Below are 18,136 nucleotides of genomic sequence, written 5' to 3'. Positions count from 1 at the left end.
ATCTTGTATACATGGCATACTTGAAAAAAAGCAGTTAGACCAAGGCAGTACTGTACTGAACTATGTCTTAAATGAGACTGTGCTTATTTGACACAATTGTATTCATACATGATTGCAATTGCTAGTCTCTATCTAGGTACACAAAGTGTTAATTTTTAACAGATGGTCTAGCCACATTATGTCTAATTGCTACAGCTTTACATTACATCAAGTTTGTTAAGAATGTACAAAATCAACATAAAACTTAACATATGGAAAAAGAACAGAATATTTTTTGTCACTTTAAATGTGAGTTGAGAGGTTCAGAGATGAAAGCAAGAGCATCCAGAAGGTAAACAAAACCTGAATGTAACTTCATTGCTTGTAGGAACTAATCACTTACCGATTCCAATGACTTTAAAATCTCATCATATATTAATTAATTTTCAAAGAAAACCATCATACACATCAACTTTAGCTGACAAAAACAAATCGCATCAGGCAGTTACAGAAAAAACTTCACACCCAAACCCACAGGAAATAACACACTAGAAAGTATACCAAAACAGCAATATTTCCTATAGTTGGTTAAGAACTAATATACGCTAATGTTCTCACTTCCAACTTTCAAGAACACAATATTGAACTTTGGTTCATTTTTACCTTTGACAGTTTCCAAGGGCTGCCAAAGCCCACAAGGATCCGTCCTGGCTACATTCAGTGCAAAAACGAAACCCTAAAAGGAGATAAAAATAAATTTAAAAGGTCAGCCAACTGTGGGCATTACTAGATAAAAAACATATTAAAAAAAAGTCAATTGTCTCCAAAGCTCAGCAACCCTTACTCCCAGAGCATTTAGAAAAAGCCACATTCATCTGAATAAAATCATGTAGGGTAAACAAAAAATTGTAATCACAAAAGCAGCAATACACCCCCACCTCCCCCCAAAATTTATGCAGTATTGGGGAGATGGGGGAAAAGAGCTACAGTTAGGGTTAGAGTTAAGGAGAGAAGTACCTTTCTCCTCACTATTCTTCCACTTCAACTGCCACCCCAGTCTAGGAAATTATTCTTCAAAGGCAAGAAATTTACGTATCGCAAAAAGCATATACTTGCTGAGCCTTAGACTCAAATTTAGGCTCAAGTTTTAGCACATTTAGGCTTTAACAGAACAAAGTTGCACCACTGCCGGAAATGCATCTTTAACTACCTCGGAGAAAACTTTAAGAACATAACACTGTTTATTGCTTACGCATACTTATTACTCACCCATCACCACACAGACCAACTTAGACCAACAATCAGTTTTGAGAAAAAAAGTAAGAATCTTTACACTTGTGACCCACTGTCATGGTTTAACCCCAGCCAGCAACTAAGCACAACACACCCACTCGCTGACTTCCCCCCCTCCCAGTGGGATGGGGGAGAGAATCGGGAAAAAAAGATAAAACTCATGGGTTGAGATAAGTACACTTTAATAGAACAGAAAGGAAGAAAATAATAACAATAATAAATTGGCAATATAATAATAAAAGAATTGGAATATACAAAACAAGTGATGCACAATGCAATTGCTCACCACTCGCTGACCAATGCCCAGTTAGTTCCCAAGCAGCAATCCACCCCCAGGCCAACTCCCCCCAGTTTATATACTAGACATGACATCACATGTTATGGAATACCCTTTGGCCAGTTGGGGTCAGCTGTCCTGGCTGTATCCCCTCCCAACTTCTTGTGCCCCTCCAGCATTCTTGCTGGCTGGGCATGAGAAGCTGAAAAATCCTTGACTTTAGACTAAACATTACTTAGCAACAACTGAAAACATCAGTGTGTTATCAAACTTCTTCTCATACTGAATCCAAAACACACCACTATACCCACTACTAGAAAGAAAAATAACTCTATCCCAGACAAAACCAGGATACTCACCAAACCATTTAAGAAGTATCTTGCACCTGTTATCTATAGTATTTAGTCCACTGGCTAATTAGCTTGCTCTTAATCTTCACTAAATACTATAGATACAGGCCTGACACTGAAGTCTAACAATGTACCATGCATAGTGCTGCATGACAGAAAACTCAAACTGATATTGAATGGGAAATTCCCCTTCTAAGGATTTACTGTCACTATCAGAGTTTCTGTGAACTTTGTCACTGGAACCACTTGAAAAAAAAAAAAAGGGGGGGCTAACATTTCCTCAAAGTTCTAACAGCAATACCTCCTAAAATGAATGCCACCATTTAAACTAGGCATTGCATGTTTTATACATCCTGAAAGTGTTACTTGTTTGGCAGCAAGTTACAATTTTCTCATTATTAATCATCATATTATCCTTTTCACAAGTTTTTAACTGTTTACTTATTACATATAGGTACAAAACTGACATGTTCATTTTCATCCAGAAATGAACATGCAGTCAAAGCACTATCAAAGCAGATGTGCAACATGCTCAGTCTTCTCAATTGCTCTGAAGTAGATTTCCAAGTGAAAAATCTACATTAAGTACATCATCACCATAATATTATGGTATTCCAAAAGTATTAGCAACCTCAGAATCCACACCTAAATTGAGATTGTTTTTACCAGGAAAGGCATTTAAAATCGTTGTTAGAAACTAAGGCTCTGGAGACAGAAGCCTAATAAAACTCAAACTTTTGATTACTTTTACAATAAGTGAATGCATACTCTGAAATGAGTAAGAAGCCATGACATTTACCACTTCGTAGTATTTCCCCCATCAAAAAAAAAAATAAGCACTGCTTTCATCTTAGCAAACTAAGTAAAGCAAGTTGCATTTACCTGGCTTCACTAGACAGCAGGAGATTAAGGAAATACTTCTGCTACTCAAATATATTGAAAATAATATGCGGAAGTAAGAGTAACCCACTCTGTTGTCTGTAAGTTCTCAATTTTCCCTATTAATTTCCAAAGCTATAGAAAAAAAAAAGAAAAATTGATTTCTCAACTGAATGTTAAACTATCATCCAGCCCCCTAAAACAACTCAGAAATCTCTAGTCATGCCATTTAATACACTATTATTAATCTATGCAGTCAAGTACACAATACTTTATAGGTGGAGTCAAAGGCTGTTGTTGACTTAGCAGTTTTATCATGAGTTTCTGACATGTATGTCCACCCAATGAGAGTATCAGCCAAAAAGCAAGACTAATGAAGTGTCTGTGCAGTTTTTGACAGCGTAGGATCTGAAGTTGGAGAATAGGAAATACTGCAGAGGCTGGCCAAAAAACAGCTTTTCCCAGAAAGGGGTTGTTGCAGGCTGGATACTGAAATACTGTAGCATTAGTATCTAGCAAAAGCGTTCAAAGTTCCAGCCAAACCACCACATGCTTATGGACCACTAATGTCTCCATGGGAAAAGAGGGAACTGCTACTAATTATGCCAATAATCCATCTTATCTCATTACAGAATCTTATTCATGAAGAGGAATATGGATTCCTATCCCTAATTGAAAAAAGCCTCTCGTCAGTATCTATCTAACTTTTAATAGAGGTAAGACAAGAAAAGACTGATCGTCCTCCTCCTGTTACTCTGACAAATTTAGGCCTATGTTTCTAGAGCAGTAACAATGTTAATTAGCAAAGTCAAAGTGGCACAAGAGAGAAGAATCCAGTGCAAACGGTTTGGGTTAAAGACAGAACACGATGTGTAGCTGGGTAGGACTGCAAAGATGTTACAGCAAGGAGCATCTCAGCATCTACCACAGTCAGAACAGAATTTAAATATCATGCATACATCTCCTCCTAATTCAAATCCTCAAAGTAAGTAAGTATCTACTTCTGCCAGCAGCCAGGGGTTTAGGATGCATCAACCTGCTTGCCTGGACTGCACAGGAAAAAATTTAGCCAGGAGAGCAGACACAGTTCAATTAGGTAGCCAGAGGGGAGGAAAAACAAACAACCCACCCACCCACAATTTAGGCACCATTCCTCTGACAGAACAAAGGGGGGACCTCCCCCTTCCCTCCAAGAACTGTGACAGTTCCTAACCAAGTATTAATCAGCTAACTACAACACTCACTTATTAGTTCAGGCACACTGAAAGATCAGACTCAGTCTCTATTATCTTGCAAAACAGAAACAATTCATTATACCTACAGACTCCTGGCTTGCATAAGTCCCACCCTGGCAGACTAGAACTGTATGCATGTACTGTGTAACCCCACAAATATTCTGTATGTATTTCTAGTTCCAATACAGTTAAGTGCAGCAATTTGTTTACTTAGCTGGGTTACGGAATCTATGAAGCAGCAGAATACCCTGTACAGAGCCAGGACTCCTAGACTAGCTTTTTTCCTCAAGTATTTTTTAGGGTGCTGCACGTCTTCCCACATTTGTGCACCAAGTTGTTTACTTACAGCAAATACCTGTTTTCTGGCCACCTCACAAAAACTGCCTCTGTAGGTACACCAAAATACTCCAGGTACACAAAACTGAAAGGAACAGGCTGCCATCGGGAAAATATTTTCTTCAAATTCTCCCCCCCAACCTCTCATCCAAATCTGGAGAAACAGTAAACACTGGTAGCACATGTGACAGAATTTCCTACTGACTATGAGATACAACAGAACACTAGGAAGCTCTAAAAATATAAAACATGGGAAAAAACATGGGGTGAAACTGGTTTCTTGTATAGGAACCGAGAAAACACACATAAGTGTGTTCAAGGAAAGTGATTATATAATCCTACAATAACTCCTGAATATTAAATATTATGTGTAAAAATGAAACCCGTTACCTACCAATTGTCGGGTATTTAAACCTATTTTGAAAGAATAACATATCAGTAGCACTGAACTGGCTAACACTCAAGCCCATTTCAAATCATTCAGAATCCACCACCCTGTCTTAACCACAGCTAGAATGAAATACTTCAATTTTGGTTTTGCAAAATATAACCAACTTCCAGGAATGAAAAGAGGTCCAGAACTATTGGTTTACCACTATACATCCAAGTTAACATCACTAAAATCTAAATTATGCCAGTTGCCATTATTCAGGCACCATAAAAGAAAGGTTTGTTGTGAAGGTAACCAACAGGTAGCATGTTTCTAAATTCACTGTATCATCTTGATGGCTACTGCTCATGCTTAATGTACAGCATTACCTAGTGAAAAACTGTTCCTGTCATTGGTAGCTGCCATAAACTGAGTATTTTTTTCCTGAGCTTCTAGCATTAACTAAAAGCTTTCCAGGCATGATTTCCATTCATACAATTTCTCACTAGAAACAGTACATTTGGAGACAAATGGGTGTCTCTGCTGCCACTGTGGTTTAACTACCCCTTTGCTAAGTGGGTAAATGTTTGACAGCAGCAAGTTTTAATTTTAAACTTAGTTTAAACATAAGCTTAGACTTATGTTGTGGAATGATTCTGATAAAGCAAATAAGAGCCTACTCTCTGCTCAAAAGGCCTCAAGCTGTCTAAAAACATCACCTCACAAAAACCAGCTGCTGACCTAAGTACACAAAAACATCACATACCCAATCAGGACATTGGGAAGTTGGCTTAAAGTCATTCATGACTTCAAAACAATACAGAAATATTTCATGTTTTTTCATCTACAGCACACTGGCACTGTAACAGTCAGGATTTACTATAAAAATTATCCAGGACAATCCAGGTCTCACTGTGGTAGTCCTTCTCCACTTTACTCCACTTTTCAAGACTGAAGAGGGAAATGCAACTTGTAATCAATGAGAAACATTTTGGTAGGAGAAGGAGAGATGCTACCGGTGCTTGAGAGAGGATTTACAACTTCTTTCTTCCACATTCTTTAGAACCATCTCTTTGCATTAGTTAGGTAGAAGGAAATCCAGGAAGGAGTAGCACTTCAAGGAAAACCAAACTAAAAATATGACTCTAAAAAAAGCAGCCAGGAGGAATGGGAAAAGGCAGAAATCCTCAGCCTCTTATTAAAAAATAATAATAATAAACAAAAAATCCAGAGAACAGCATTCAGCAATGGCAGCCGAGTAGTCCACAAAATGACCGTGGTGTTCTAAGGGTAAAATGTCCATTATGTTTAATTCAGTGTTGGCTGCACAACTTCACATTTTGTTCAGTATTAACTTCTCTACACTGATGGTTTTTGTACTCTATGGAAAATGGTTCAGCTGTTAATGTAGATATGACACAGCCACTTTCAATGACAAGATAACTGTAACTTGGAATAGATATAATGTACGTTAGTCTGTACTGCTCTTCTAAGGGAACATTAAGAATAGAAGGACTATATGGAAGTTGTCATTAACCTGTATGTACAAAACAAAAGCCCCAATTCATAGCACTTAAGTCTTTTCACATCAACAGCCTAAATATAAATTAGCAAACCACTTTCATAAAATAGAACAGTCCTGAAGATGTCAGGGTTTTTTGCTAAATGGACAGTTACACCACATGATCTGCTCAAGAAAACTCAATCATTAGCGAGTTTGTGTTTGGGTTTTTTTTTTTCGTTAAAGAACGTCTCCCTTTTTGACTCAATGTTAAGGAGGACATGAGAAAAGTGCAAAAGGATACTTCTCAAATCACATTTATAGGGCTTTTTCTGAGCAAACTAGTAATATTTCTTAACTTGTGTCTATATAATCTTTAAAAAAGCAAAAATTTTATTCACTTGATCACCTGGCTATTGAATCACTGGTTTCAAAAGCAGGGTAAGGAAAGGCAGCCCTGGACTGTACAAAAATGGTCCTAAGTCAGACCTTCTATTTAGAAAATCCGGTTTCTAGCTCTTGAATCTGAAGACAGCCTTGAAACATGAGCTGAAGACAGAACATTGCATCGCCACCTTCCCAGTGTTCCAAAACATTTACATAAACAACATTTAAGGTGCTAACTCCCACTACAGGAAAAATAAATTGAAAACTGTATTTTTAAAAATGTTTTGCTTACACCTTTTTGCCACTTTCTACTGCACAAAGCAGCATAAAAATTCACTTCTTTCCTGCTCATACTGATTTTGCTAAAGAATCTGTTCAAGGTTACAGTGAATGTAAAAGGTATTTGTCTCTCCTTTGCCTCAGCAGCCTATTGTACACTACACATCACTTCTCAACTGTAATCAAAGTTATGTCCCAACTATAATCAGCCCAAGACTGTCAACTGGTTAAGTTTTCCAAAGTCCTTTGTGCTTTGTCCCACTCTATCTTTTCAGTGTGGCTGAAGCATATATACACACACATTTATACACATACACACATATATGTGTGTGTACGTACATATGTATATGTAATAAACATTTTCAAAACTACTTCTATTTTTTCTCTTCAAGTCCTTCGACACTCTAGCACTACGTTTATGGAAACTATAAAAACTGAGGTCGTTGGGAGTACTCTGTATCTTAACTGGCCAACAGTGTCTTCTTGACAGTCAGCAGCATAGTAAGACTTTTGGTGATGACTGGAGCATCTAGGAATTAAAACATGATGAGGCGAGAATACTGGCTGCTTTTTCCACTCTCTATCAAAGTTCTACCCAGCCAACATAACGAAAGAAATTTTTTAGCAAAGTCAGAAACAAAATAATCCTATAAAAAAACTTATTCTTTTCAATTGTTCATCTTCTGTTCTCTTAGGTCTTGCAAACTAATGCTTTTCAAGTACAAAAAAAGGCCCATTTCGCACTGCTAATACTGCTTCCACTTGATAACGGTAGCAGTGCTCAGAATCCTAATGGCACACAAGCAGTCATTACCATGCGTATTACAACTATCATGTAATTTAATGGTGCCCTGGTGACAAAAATGGGGATGCAGTCAACACGCTCCAAGTGCCAGCAATCCATGTATACCAACATTCCCAATGATTCAGCACTGCTGGAGCAAAACCAGTACAATGGTAGCAAGCCTTTATTTCAGGACATTTGCAAAAGGACAGGGAGTCTTCAGAACACAGAGGACTTGAGTTTCCTGGAGGAGAGGTGAAGAGAAGGAGGGGGGAAGTTATACAAGACCAGAGACTTTAAAGGTTTTTCTCCATCTTAAGCAAAATGTTATGATGAGAGAGAAGCCTACTTCTCAACAGCCCAGCTTTAAACCTGAAGGCTATAAATAACTCCTTTACTGCTGATAATCCCAACAGAATCATCCCACCAGATTGTTGACGCCACAAAAGACAACTCAGGATCAAAGGCTTCCTTTTGAGCCACAAGTAACAGTCATCAAGTCCTACATAACAGAACATTTATCAAAACCAGCAGTAGCAACTAAATTGAAACTGATAAGGTAGTAAGCAGGCACGTGCAGAGGGCAGGGGGAGGGGTGGCTTATCCATCAATGTGTTTAAATGGCAACTTCAGCAGTTACAGGAGTTAAAGACAGCACTACTAAAAATCGTTCAAATGCATCACAGGATTGGAAGATACTGCACCTTTCAAACTCTTTAGTTCTTACTATCTTCCTCTATTGTAACCAGAAGAGTATAAAAGTTTCCTCTGCTAAACTATCCTTTTGTTATCTTTTACAGTAAGGGCTGCATTGTGAGGAAATCCACACCAGTGTGGCAATACTGGTGCTAACTCCTACAGCAGTCATGACACACAGACACGTGTGTCCCGCTGCACATCGAGAAGCTCTAGATCACAGCACTTCACCCTGTAACACAGCTTTGGGAAGATGTTCATAGCCAGACTGAGCCAAGACAGAGCCAGGAGGAGGGCCGGGAGGGATGATGGAGAATGATGCTTAAGTCACAATTTGCTTTTATTTTTACTTCACTCTTTGCTAGTTTACATGCCAAAATTTTCCAAATGAATCTTGCGTTATTTATCACATTTCTGATCATAAATAACTGATTTTTTTTTGTTTTCTACAAAGACATTTTGACTTCCTGCTAACATGATTATATATGCAGAGAAGTCCAAGATCTTAACACTATTGTTGTCAAAGAAAACAAATACTGAGTTGTTAAGCAAATAATTCTAAACTATAATTGCAAACACCAACTTTCAACATAACCAGCTGCCAAGTTCAGCTTCATCAATATTTATAGCTTGACATCAGTCTGAATTGTACTTTTCAGCTATTTAGGCACCTAAGAAAGGAACAGGAAGCTCATTTTCAAAAATCTGCTCTATATTCAACAATGTTTTTTCAGTCTTCTTCAAAGAAATGAGGCAAGACACTCATTTTTTATGGCTAAATTCTTTTTTTTTTAAATTTAAAAACAAAATGAAAGTTATCAGCAATACAATCCTAGTCTTCAACACTGCAATCTCTGATAAACATGCTCAGTTAGAACTACTACATGTGGAACCACTTGCAAGAAGAGTTTTGGACCTGCTCAAGCACGTGTGAGGTCAGGGCCTTAAATCTTCAGTCTTTTAGGTTTGGCACAAAACGGTTCTTCAACATTCACATCTAATTTCCTCTAAAAGTGGCATTTAAGAGACAGGTAACCAACCCTTATTATTTCCACCAAAAATATACAAGTCTGCCTTTAGGCTACCTACTTGCAATACACGACAACTGATTTTCAGTCGAGCTCTCCCACCATATCTAAAACCCTAACTCTCTAAATTTGCTCCTAGGTTTGAATGTTTTCCACTTCTGTATGTTTGTTTTTATCCATCCTTTACTCAATCTGAAATTGTAGTAATAAAAATTCCCAGTTATTTTTTGAGTTAAAACTTTATGAAACTAAAGTTACTTTTAGTTTATTTACATACCCAGCTGAAGCAGGGGCAAGTTAAGCTGATATACAGTATCCATACACAAGGCAACACCAGTTTATCTAGCTACCTAAACTGGTGAAAGTAACATTGTCCAGGGTTGGATAAGCACAGGGTTAGAGCTGGAGACAGAACAGACCAATTATGTCACTGTATTCTTGCCCTGAGGGCACCACTACCTTATGCTGTCAGGAGCGTTTTCCATTGCTTGTTAGTCAATGTTAAAAGTATTTGATACAATGGGACTTCTACCTTTTTTTCCCCCACTGAGACACTTCTCCGCAAGCTAATTTACTTTTCAATCAACAGGAAGTCTTTTCCTAATTCGAATCCATTTTCTGCAATACATGAATTGCCAAGGACAGGGAAAAGAAAGAAAGTTGGCCTTCGAATATGAAAGAACAAGAGGAGTTTGCTTCCAACAAAAGAGAAGATTATCAGCCAGTTTTTGTTGCTTCTCCATGTACTCTAAAAATTAAAAAGGCCAAGCAAAGAAAGTTATAGACAGCTAATTTACTGCAACTACATAGTTTAAAAAGTGAGTGAATAAGCCTAGCTGTGCACTAAAAAACATTTTTTTTTCCCTTTCAAGTACCATTCAGCAAAGTGAGTGCCATCAGAAATGTAGGTAACATTCCCCTAACCTTTTATTAAACATAATAGAAACATGGAAAAACCAAGTAAAATGTGCACATGTTCTTCATGCTGTCACCACACCAGCCACAGAAAGTGGATGAGCAGATCCTGAAGCACCCAAACATTTATCCAAGCAAAAAGCACAGCTATATTCAAACCCCCTCAATTTAAGCTTTAGTATCCCACTTTATTTTGAAGGGCTAGGATATACATGAGCTGTTCCTGTATAAAATCACCATACGACACTTAATATGAGGGGCAGAGGAATACTAGTATAAAGACAGTATCCACCTTTAAAACCTTCCCAATGTGAGAAAAACTTCAAAAATATTAAATACTGAAATTTTTTTGCAATGTCAATGAAAAATGGTCTGTATCTTGATGAACAGTCCCAAACAAGCACTGTGGCTTGATTCCTTTTCCTTCTTGTTCTCCTCATCAAAAAAAAGACTCATCTGCATTTTTAATTGCAAGAATAGACATCTGGTACAATGCAATTAAAATCCAACAAGGCAGAATCTTAGCCATTTGACAAACAGAAAAAGTTAGAAAGCTAATTTGAAACAAATTCTTCTCAGAACCCAAATACATACGGAAGGATATGAATTTAAATTACAATGGCTGTAACAGTAAAACTTCCTGTGTGGACACCCATTTATGCCAAAGTACTCTTTTTAGCTTCTTACTTAGAAGCAGTTGAACTTAAGAAAAAAAAAAAACAACCAAAACAACCCCCCCCAAAATTTCAGAATAAGCATGTTCCCAACACATAGTTAAACTGCTACATTTTAGAATATTATAAGAATATTGTTATAATATATATAAGAAAATATATATATAAGAATATTGTTATAATCACACAAACATATAAGGGAAAAATCTCAATGCACAAAAATCCTAGAGACGGTCACAAAGAAAGATACCAAAACCCATAGAAGCAGCTAACCGTTGTAGAACAACTATTTCATGCAACATGTATTATTGCCTTCTTTCCTGAAGTGATTTTCAGCTCCTTCAGGTCAAGGATGGATCATAATTCATTTTGGAGTGAAGTATATTTTGGTTTCTGTAAGAAGCTGGGGTGAGAGGACACATTTCCCTTCTTCATCTATGAGCCACACGTAGCTCATAAGACATCCAAGTTTAAAACTAGACCACGCTGACACAGGGTTGCTGGGTAATTTATATCTCTTGGCTGTAAGAAGCAGCAAGGCAAGAGGGCCTACTCCTATTAACACTGGTGGATTGCCCCAGGGCCAAAGCCTGTTTAGTCCACAGTAGACTGGCAAGTCCCTGGAGAGTTACTTCTATCGCCTAGAGGTGAACCCCTTTCCCACCACAGGTGTGATACAGCCATGAGATTTCTGCAGAGAAGTCACAGGGCCAGGAAAGTCAGTAGCAACTGCCTTAGAACAGCCTAGATGTTTCTCAATTCTGGTCATGTGCAGACTTAATAGACCAGTCTTAAAACAAGAATGCCGGCATACAGCTTTTCAAACGTTTAGCTTCTTGATTTAAAATCATACTTTCAATTTAACTTGTGAAACTTTCTCACAAAGTCTTCTTTTGCCACATGAAGAACACAGAGAACTGCAAGGCACAGCCAATGTCTGCTGTGAGAAAAAGAGAGACTCAAGTAGGAAAAAAAATCTGCAATGCTAGGATACAAGATGATCAGAGGAACAGAAAGAAGCATTTTCAACTAGCAAAACAGAGGCTAGAATCTGAAAATTTCTAAACTTAACAGAAGAAAGTTAAGACTATTCATGAAAACTACGTTCTTTGTAGACTGCTACCATATCAAACGGCATGAAAGAATAAATTTCTCCTAATGCAGAACAGAGTTTGCTACCAAAAAAATAAATACATTACTGAAAACACCTTTGTCAGGTTGCTTTTCACTACAGTACTTTTTGTAACGTTGTCAGGAATGACAATGAAATTATAAAAACGAAATGCAAGCAAAAACGTTAATGACTCTTACTTTGCTACTCATTTAGATGAGTTAGAGGGTTTCCCCTCACATAGGCAACACGATATTATTGTATCACCTTTTGCCTAATCCTCTGTCAGGCTATCTAAAATTATCAACTCTTTGTTTTGCAACTTTGCTTCTTATCCCTTCATCCGCTAATTAGCTTTTCAGCCTTCAATCTTCTGCCGGACAGGGTCAAAATATATTGACTACCAGTTTATACTTTACACATCTATTCTGACCAGTGTCCTATTGCATGCAGCATGACTGCTGCCTTACAGTACCTCCCATTTCTCCTGACAAGCAGTATGTTTCTCCACGCACCTAAAAGCTAAACTGAGAGCAACTTTCAGATCCATTTTACCCTTTTAAATAGATCTTTAAAAATTTTTAAACAGTGGAAGTCTCAGATAGAACATCAGTTTCCTTCCCAGATTTTTTCACAGAGGAACTATTGTGTTTTTTCTAATCCACAGACATTAAATCGGGAAATACATGCAAGGTATCTGATTTCAGAACTACTAAAGCTGGCAAGGCCCAGAAACGCAATCCGTACTGACTAGCTGAAACTGGAAAAGGTCATCTCCATAGCTCACTACATGGTAAACACAGAGAACATCCAAGCTCCAACCACAACCCTCACACTGATGAAAACTTGAAAACCTCAGAACATTCCCCTACAACATGATACAAACCATAATAAGTGCAAAACCACCCTCTCCTTCTTACCGCTATAAGAAGGCAAAGGGAAAAATTATTTAACATACTCACTGCCTACTGCTCTAAAGGAGGAAAAAAAAAATATATATACACCAACTCTTTGCAGCAAAACGTGCTTACCTCCCTGAAGGGGAAAAAAAAAAAAAACAGTAAAAGTGCAACACAAAGAAGGTATGAACAGTAAAGCAGAGAAATGTAAGGAAGTGTAAGAGTTTTACTATCCGCTGAAAGTGACAGGGAACAGCAATAGGAATATCTCGATTACTATTACCCTAGTCACCTCACAAGCAGAAATACCAACAGGCAACTACTTGCCTGACAGTGACAGCTGGCTCGAGTACCAAAATGAGCCCCTATTTTTATTAGCAGATAGTAGCAGAAAGTTTAGTTTGGAATCACACGAAACTAAAACCAATTCTTCGGTACCTATTCCACACATTGTTTGCTGAAAGAACAAGCGAACTTAGCATATATATTTTATCTGAAAAGGGAGAAAGACAGTAAACGTTAAGCTAAGGAAGACTATCAGCAAGAATCCATGTCTTATTCTACCTACCTCATCTGGTCAAACAATTAGAAATATATGTTACTGTTTGCTCAACATCTCTGCACCAAGTTCTTGCTACTAGAGCCAAAGACTGACATCTTCTTGCTATTCTTTCCCCAAGATAGTGTAATGTTTCACAAGTAAAATTTCTGAAATCACAACAAATAGATCATTAAAAGCAACTCCAGAGATAATTCAGGCAAACGCATTTTGTAAGCACTGAGGTAAAACCACTGGTATATATTTGCTAGTATCAGGTACTTCCCCCCTTATCTATGTGCTAAATATGCTTAATTTATCATATGAAGACAAACAATGCCAGTTCTTCACAATGACATATTTACTTATCCAGAAATTATGCACAGAAAAAGGGTGAGTGAAAAATAAAATCTAATAATAAAGAATTAAATAGCTATAAGCTGTAAGGTACACTGTAAGTAGAAGTATTGCAGAATTTGTGAATCTTCAGTATAGACAGAATTTGTGAATCTAATAGCAGCACTAGAGAGCAATTACTGAGAAAAGCCATTGCAAAGAAGCTGGAAAGTGACTGTTAATCATTATTATTACTATTATTGCACAAACCAGACAATATCTATGTACAAAAAGACACTCTGAGAAAACAAACACGATAATGGCAATAAGCAACTAGGACAAGAGACTTTGCATCCAAGCATTCTGCAGAAAATGGAGAGTAAAGTAACTGAACCATTAAGTAGACTATTAATAAACTCATTCAAGTCAATAACTAAGCTCCTTAGCCTTATTCTACAATCTCCAGTTCGTACTGCTTAATTGTAAATCCAATCTCTTCTGTGAGCAGACATACACCAGCTTTACTGGAAGAAAAACCTCAACAAAAAACCCACTCAAAAACCCAAGAGAACAAACCCCATTTGAACCTATTTTTAAATGACTTATTCTATGGCAGTCCTCTAATTCTTCCCATCATTCTGGATGCAGCTTTTCATCCCATTGTTCTAGATGCAGCTATCTCTATATATGATGTATATTACCCATTACTTCTAGAAAACAAATTTATTTCTAATTTCCTACTTCCTACAACAGGAGGCAGATTTAAGCTAAAAGACACTACCTCAGAACTATGCAAAATTCTCTCCTGAAGCTCCCTCCTTTTCAAGACATACTCCAACATTGTTTTAATGATCAAACACTCATCACCAAGCAAAGCCATGACACACATTCTGCCTAAATGTTTCATTGGACTGTTCAGTCACACAAACTCTGGTAGATGAAGCTTTTTTTGAGTCACAGTTTCAAGGTTTTTATTTCCAAACATTCAAGCTTATTATTTAAATGAAAGCTTAGATCCCCAGCTAAATTTGCAGCTATACAGAAACTGCAGTAACACACCAACTCATAAGGCTGCCTAATCAAGAGACATGGACTGTTTTATAATGAAGTTAATTTTTTTTTTCCAGTACTTCCACACTACAGGACTGAAGTGATTCCCTTTACTAAGTATCCTGATAACAACATTATGAGAAAACAGAAACCAAGACGAAGTTCACAAGAGAAGTATGCACATTAGAATTTTACCAATTAGCACTGAAACTTCTGAGCTAATTCTCTATGTACGTATAGTTTTACATAAAATTGTATATTCATGAAACATTTACATGCAATATAGCTAAGCAAGATGAAAGTAAAAGGTATAATGATAACCTCACCTACTTTCTACTAAGATGTGCCTGCACCTTCTTGCCCTCAGAACTTCACAGCAGAAAAGCTAACACACACTTACTACCGCTCTGGGCTCCGTTCCCGCCTCCCCAGCCTCAACTTTTTGCAGGGCGATTTCTTCACTGCAGAATTGACTGGTTTTACCCGCGACTTAGTTATAACACAGGTGAAAAGTCACCCTTACAAACCACTCCCTAAGGTGCATCTACATGGCAGCCCCTGCACTAACCGTGTATCATGTAGAAAAACTCGACCTTATCTTTAAATTCAGGACCTCAGGTAACGCAGCAGGTGAGAGCATTTGCCTTGCTTCTCAACAGTGCCCATGTTCCAAGGAATCTGTACCATTAGAGAGAGTCACCAGAGGAGAGGAGGGAATTGTTGAGCAACTTCAGTGTAGACAAACTAACTACAAAGCTGCTGGAATTTGTGCACGTATTTAACAACCCTGCGAATCTAAGCAATTACCTCTACATACTTGTAGCAGAAACTAAAATCCAATTCATCTGGATAGGAATATGGAAAATACTAAGTAAAACAGACCTTTCAAAGACAGAGCTACACAAACCCCAAAGATCTACCTACTATTTCTCAGGAGGATTCAGAGTTTTTGTAGAGGATGAAAAATTGACACTGAAACCTAACAAGTCATGATCAAAAAATAATAATTATGGACTGTAAAAAAAAAAAAGTTAACTTTATGGAGAGACATCTTAACAAATATTCTTAAGGTCAGTGAAATGTTAAACGTGGAAAAGTGAAGTACCGTTTACAGTAGTAAGCACGTCTACTTTAGCTAGGAAAACACTTTGTTGAAACTTGGTTTTATTCAACAAGCCTCAGCTCTATCCTGTAGTAGATACTTCCACACGCACTTTCATAAAGCAGATTTGAGCTTGCAAGATACCACGCTACAAGCAGCGTTATCCACAGCCGGCAAAGCGTCTCCAGAAACAAACATTCACTCATTTTGCTACAAACAGCTCGGGAAACTTTTATTTATTCCTCCCCCCCCCCCCCCCGGCTCGCCTGGGACACACCTCTGAGCACGGTCACTCCTCCCACCCACATACGCGCATTTTAACCAGCATCATGTTCAACACATCCAGGACGGCTTGTAGTGGTATCAACGTAACCTCAGGACCGTCCCCACGCCACACACAGCCACTAAAAAAACCAAAACAAACAAAAAAAAAAACCCCAAACCCAAACAAACCCACTTTTCTCCCCAACCACCAAAAGGCTCCTCGGGCTCTTTCCCGCCCTCGATACCTTTTGCCCGGCCTGGGCGGGCTGCTCTTCCCGGGGCTCGGCAGCCAAAACCAACCGAGCGCAGGGCGCTGCGCACCACAGAACCGGCCAACGGCCTCGGGGCCCGCCCGCGCGTCCCGCCTCGGGGGGCCCTGTCGGGATTAAACGGCAGCGGGGAAGGAAGGGAGCAGCAGCCCCGGCGCCGTTGGGGCAGCGCCCTTCAGGAGCCGGAGCCGCCGCCGCCGCTCGGGGCCCCTCCCGCCCCCCACCGGAGGCACCGCAGCTCGGGAAAGGGGGGGACGGGGACACGCGCGGTGCCTCCTCACCGGCAGCGCGAGGGTCCTTAAGGCGGGAAGGGCCCTGAGGGAGCCCCGGGGGGAGGGGGGGGCGGGGAGGGGGGGGGGGCCCGTGTCCCGCACTCACCGCTGAGGCGCCGCCGCGGTGCGCTGAGCCCCCCCCTTCTTCTCAGTACCCGGGGGCGGCTCCGCCCGCCCGCCCGGGAAACACGAACCCAGGAAATCAAATGCGAAGAAACTGTGATCAAAACGCCGCCCCTCTTTCCCCCCCCCCCCCCCCAACTCGCACCTTCCGAAAAATAAACCTCACCAGAAATTTAAAAAAAAAAAAAAAAAACAAACCAGAAAAAAACTTTCCTCGCCGCCGTCTCCCTCCCCCGAGGAGCACGAACCCAAACACACCGAGACACGCCCCTCGCACCGCCCATTGGACGGCGCCCCGCCGACCCCCACGCTGATTAGCCGCTCTGCCTGCTCGTCTTCTCCCTCCGCTCCCCTTTCCGCCCCTACATGCTGCCCATTGGGAAGACCCTCCGGGATCTCTCCGCCCATTAGCCGCGACCCACGTCAATCACAGCAGAACACCCGCCCCCCAGCGCCTCTAATTGGGCTGTCGCGTCGCTACACCCTCACTGATTGGCTGCACTTGCTGACTGTCAACTGATAACATTGCCCCCGTCGCAGCCCCCCCTGGCTCCCACCCCTTCTTCCTCTCTGCCAGTTGGCTGCCAGATTTGCCCCTTAAATGGGGCACCCGCTCGCCCGCCCCTACTTGCCCCGCCCTTGCGCGCCACGGATTGGGTCGCGGGTTGCACTCTCGGACACCATTGGAGAAGGGATATGCCCATTACACCCTAACAGCGCGAAGACCCGCCCACCGAGCCGCTCTCCTTGGCGGCCCCTCTGCGGCGGCGCTGGGGCCCTCCTCAGCTGAGGCGGGAGCTACGTCAACGTGCCTATTTCATTTGCCGGCCCCCAGGGCGGGGCGCGGTGACCGGCACACGCGAGAACGAGTGCGGCCGTGGCCGTCACCGCTCAGCAGCGCCGGGCGACCCCGCTGCAGAACAGCGACAACGCCACAACTCCCTCCCGACCCCAACGACATTTAGCCCCTTAGCTCCGCCCTTCCCGTCACGGACACGCCCGCCCGGAAACAACTATTGGTCAGGGGAGATGTCAGTCGTGCGGTTCAGCGAGGCCATTGGCGGCAGGCCGACGGCTCCCGCAGCCAACTGGCAACTGCCCCCGATGTCACCCGCCGGATGACACAGCAACCATACGGGGGAAGGACTCGCCAATGATTGGCCGATTTCACCGTCAATCTCCCTGGAGC

The 18,136-nt window shown here is 40.4% G+C and overlaps 1 protein-coding gene across 21 annotated transcripts in view; it reads right to left on the bottom strand.

Annotated features, from left to right (window-relative positions):
- TNRC6B (trinucleotide repeat containing adaptor 6B) overlaps positions 1 to 17,488 on the bottom strand; it is a 146,877-nt gene extending 129,389 nt beyond the window's left edge. For 11 of the 21 annotated variants that reach the window (XM_052790756.1, XM_052790760.1, XM_052790766.1 and 8 more), the window contains exons 1-2: positions 17,437 to 17,488; positions 643 to 715 (exon numbers count right to left, since the gene is read on the bottom strand). In XM_052790756.1, coding sequence (XP_052646716.1) covers positions 643 to 715; positions 17,437 to 17,473 — 110 coding nt within the window. In that variant the 5' untranslated portion in view covers positions 17,474 to 17,488. Of the gene's footprint in view, positions 1 to 642; positions 716 to 16,296; positions 16,414 to 16,930; positions 17,083 to 17,436 lie in introns of those variants that run through there. The other 10 variants (XM_052790777.1, XM_052790783.1, XM_052790767.1 and 7 more) reach the window with 5 other exon arrangements.
- Between the last annotated feature and the right edge of the window lie 648 nt (positions 17,489 to 18,136).

Source organism: Harpia harpyja, chromosome 6 (assembly GCF_026419915.1).
Source record: "Harpia harpyja isolate bHarHar1 chromosome 6, bHarHar1 primary haplotype, whole genome shotgun sequence".
Classification (NCBI taxonomy): domain Eukaryota; kingdom Metazoa; phylum Chordata; class Aves; order Accipitriformes; family Accipitridae; genus Harpia; species Harpia harpyja.
Note: the sequence above shows the minus strand (reverse complement) of the source record. Positions and strands in the feature narration are given on the sequence as shown.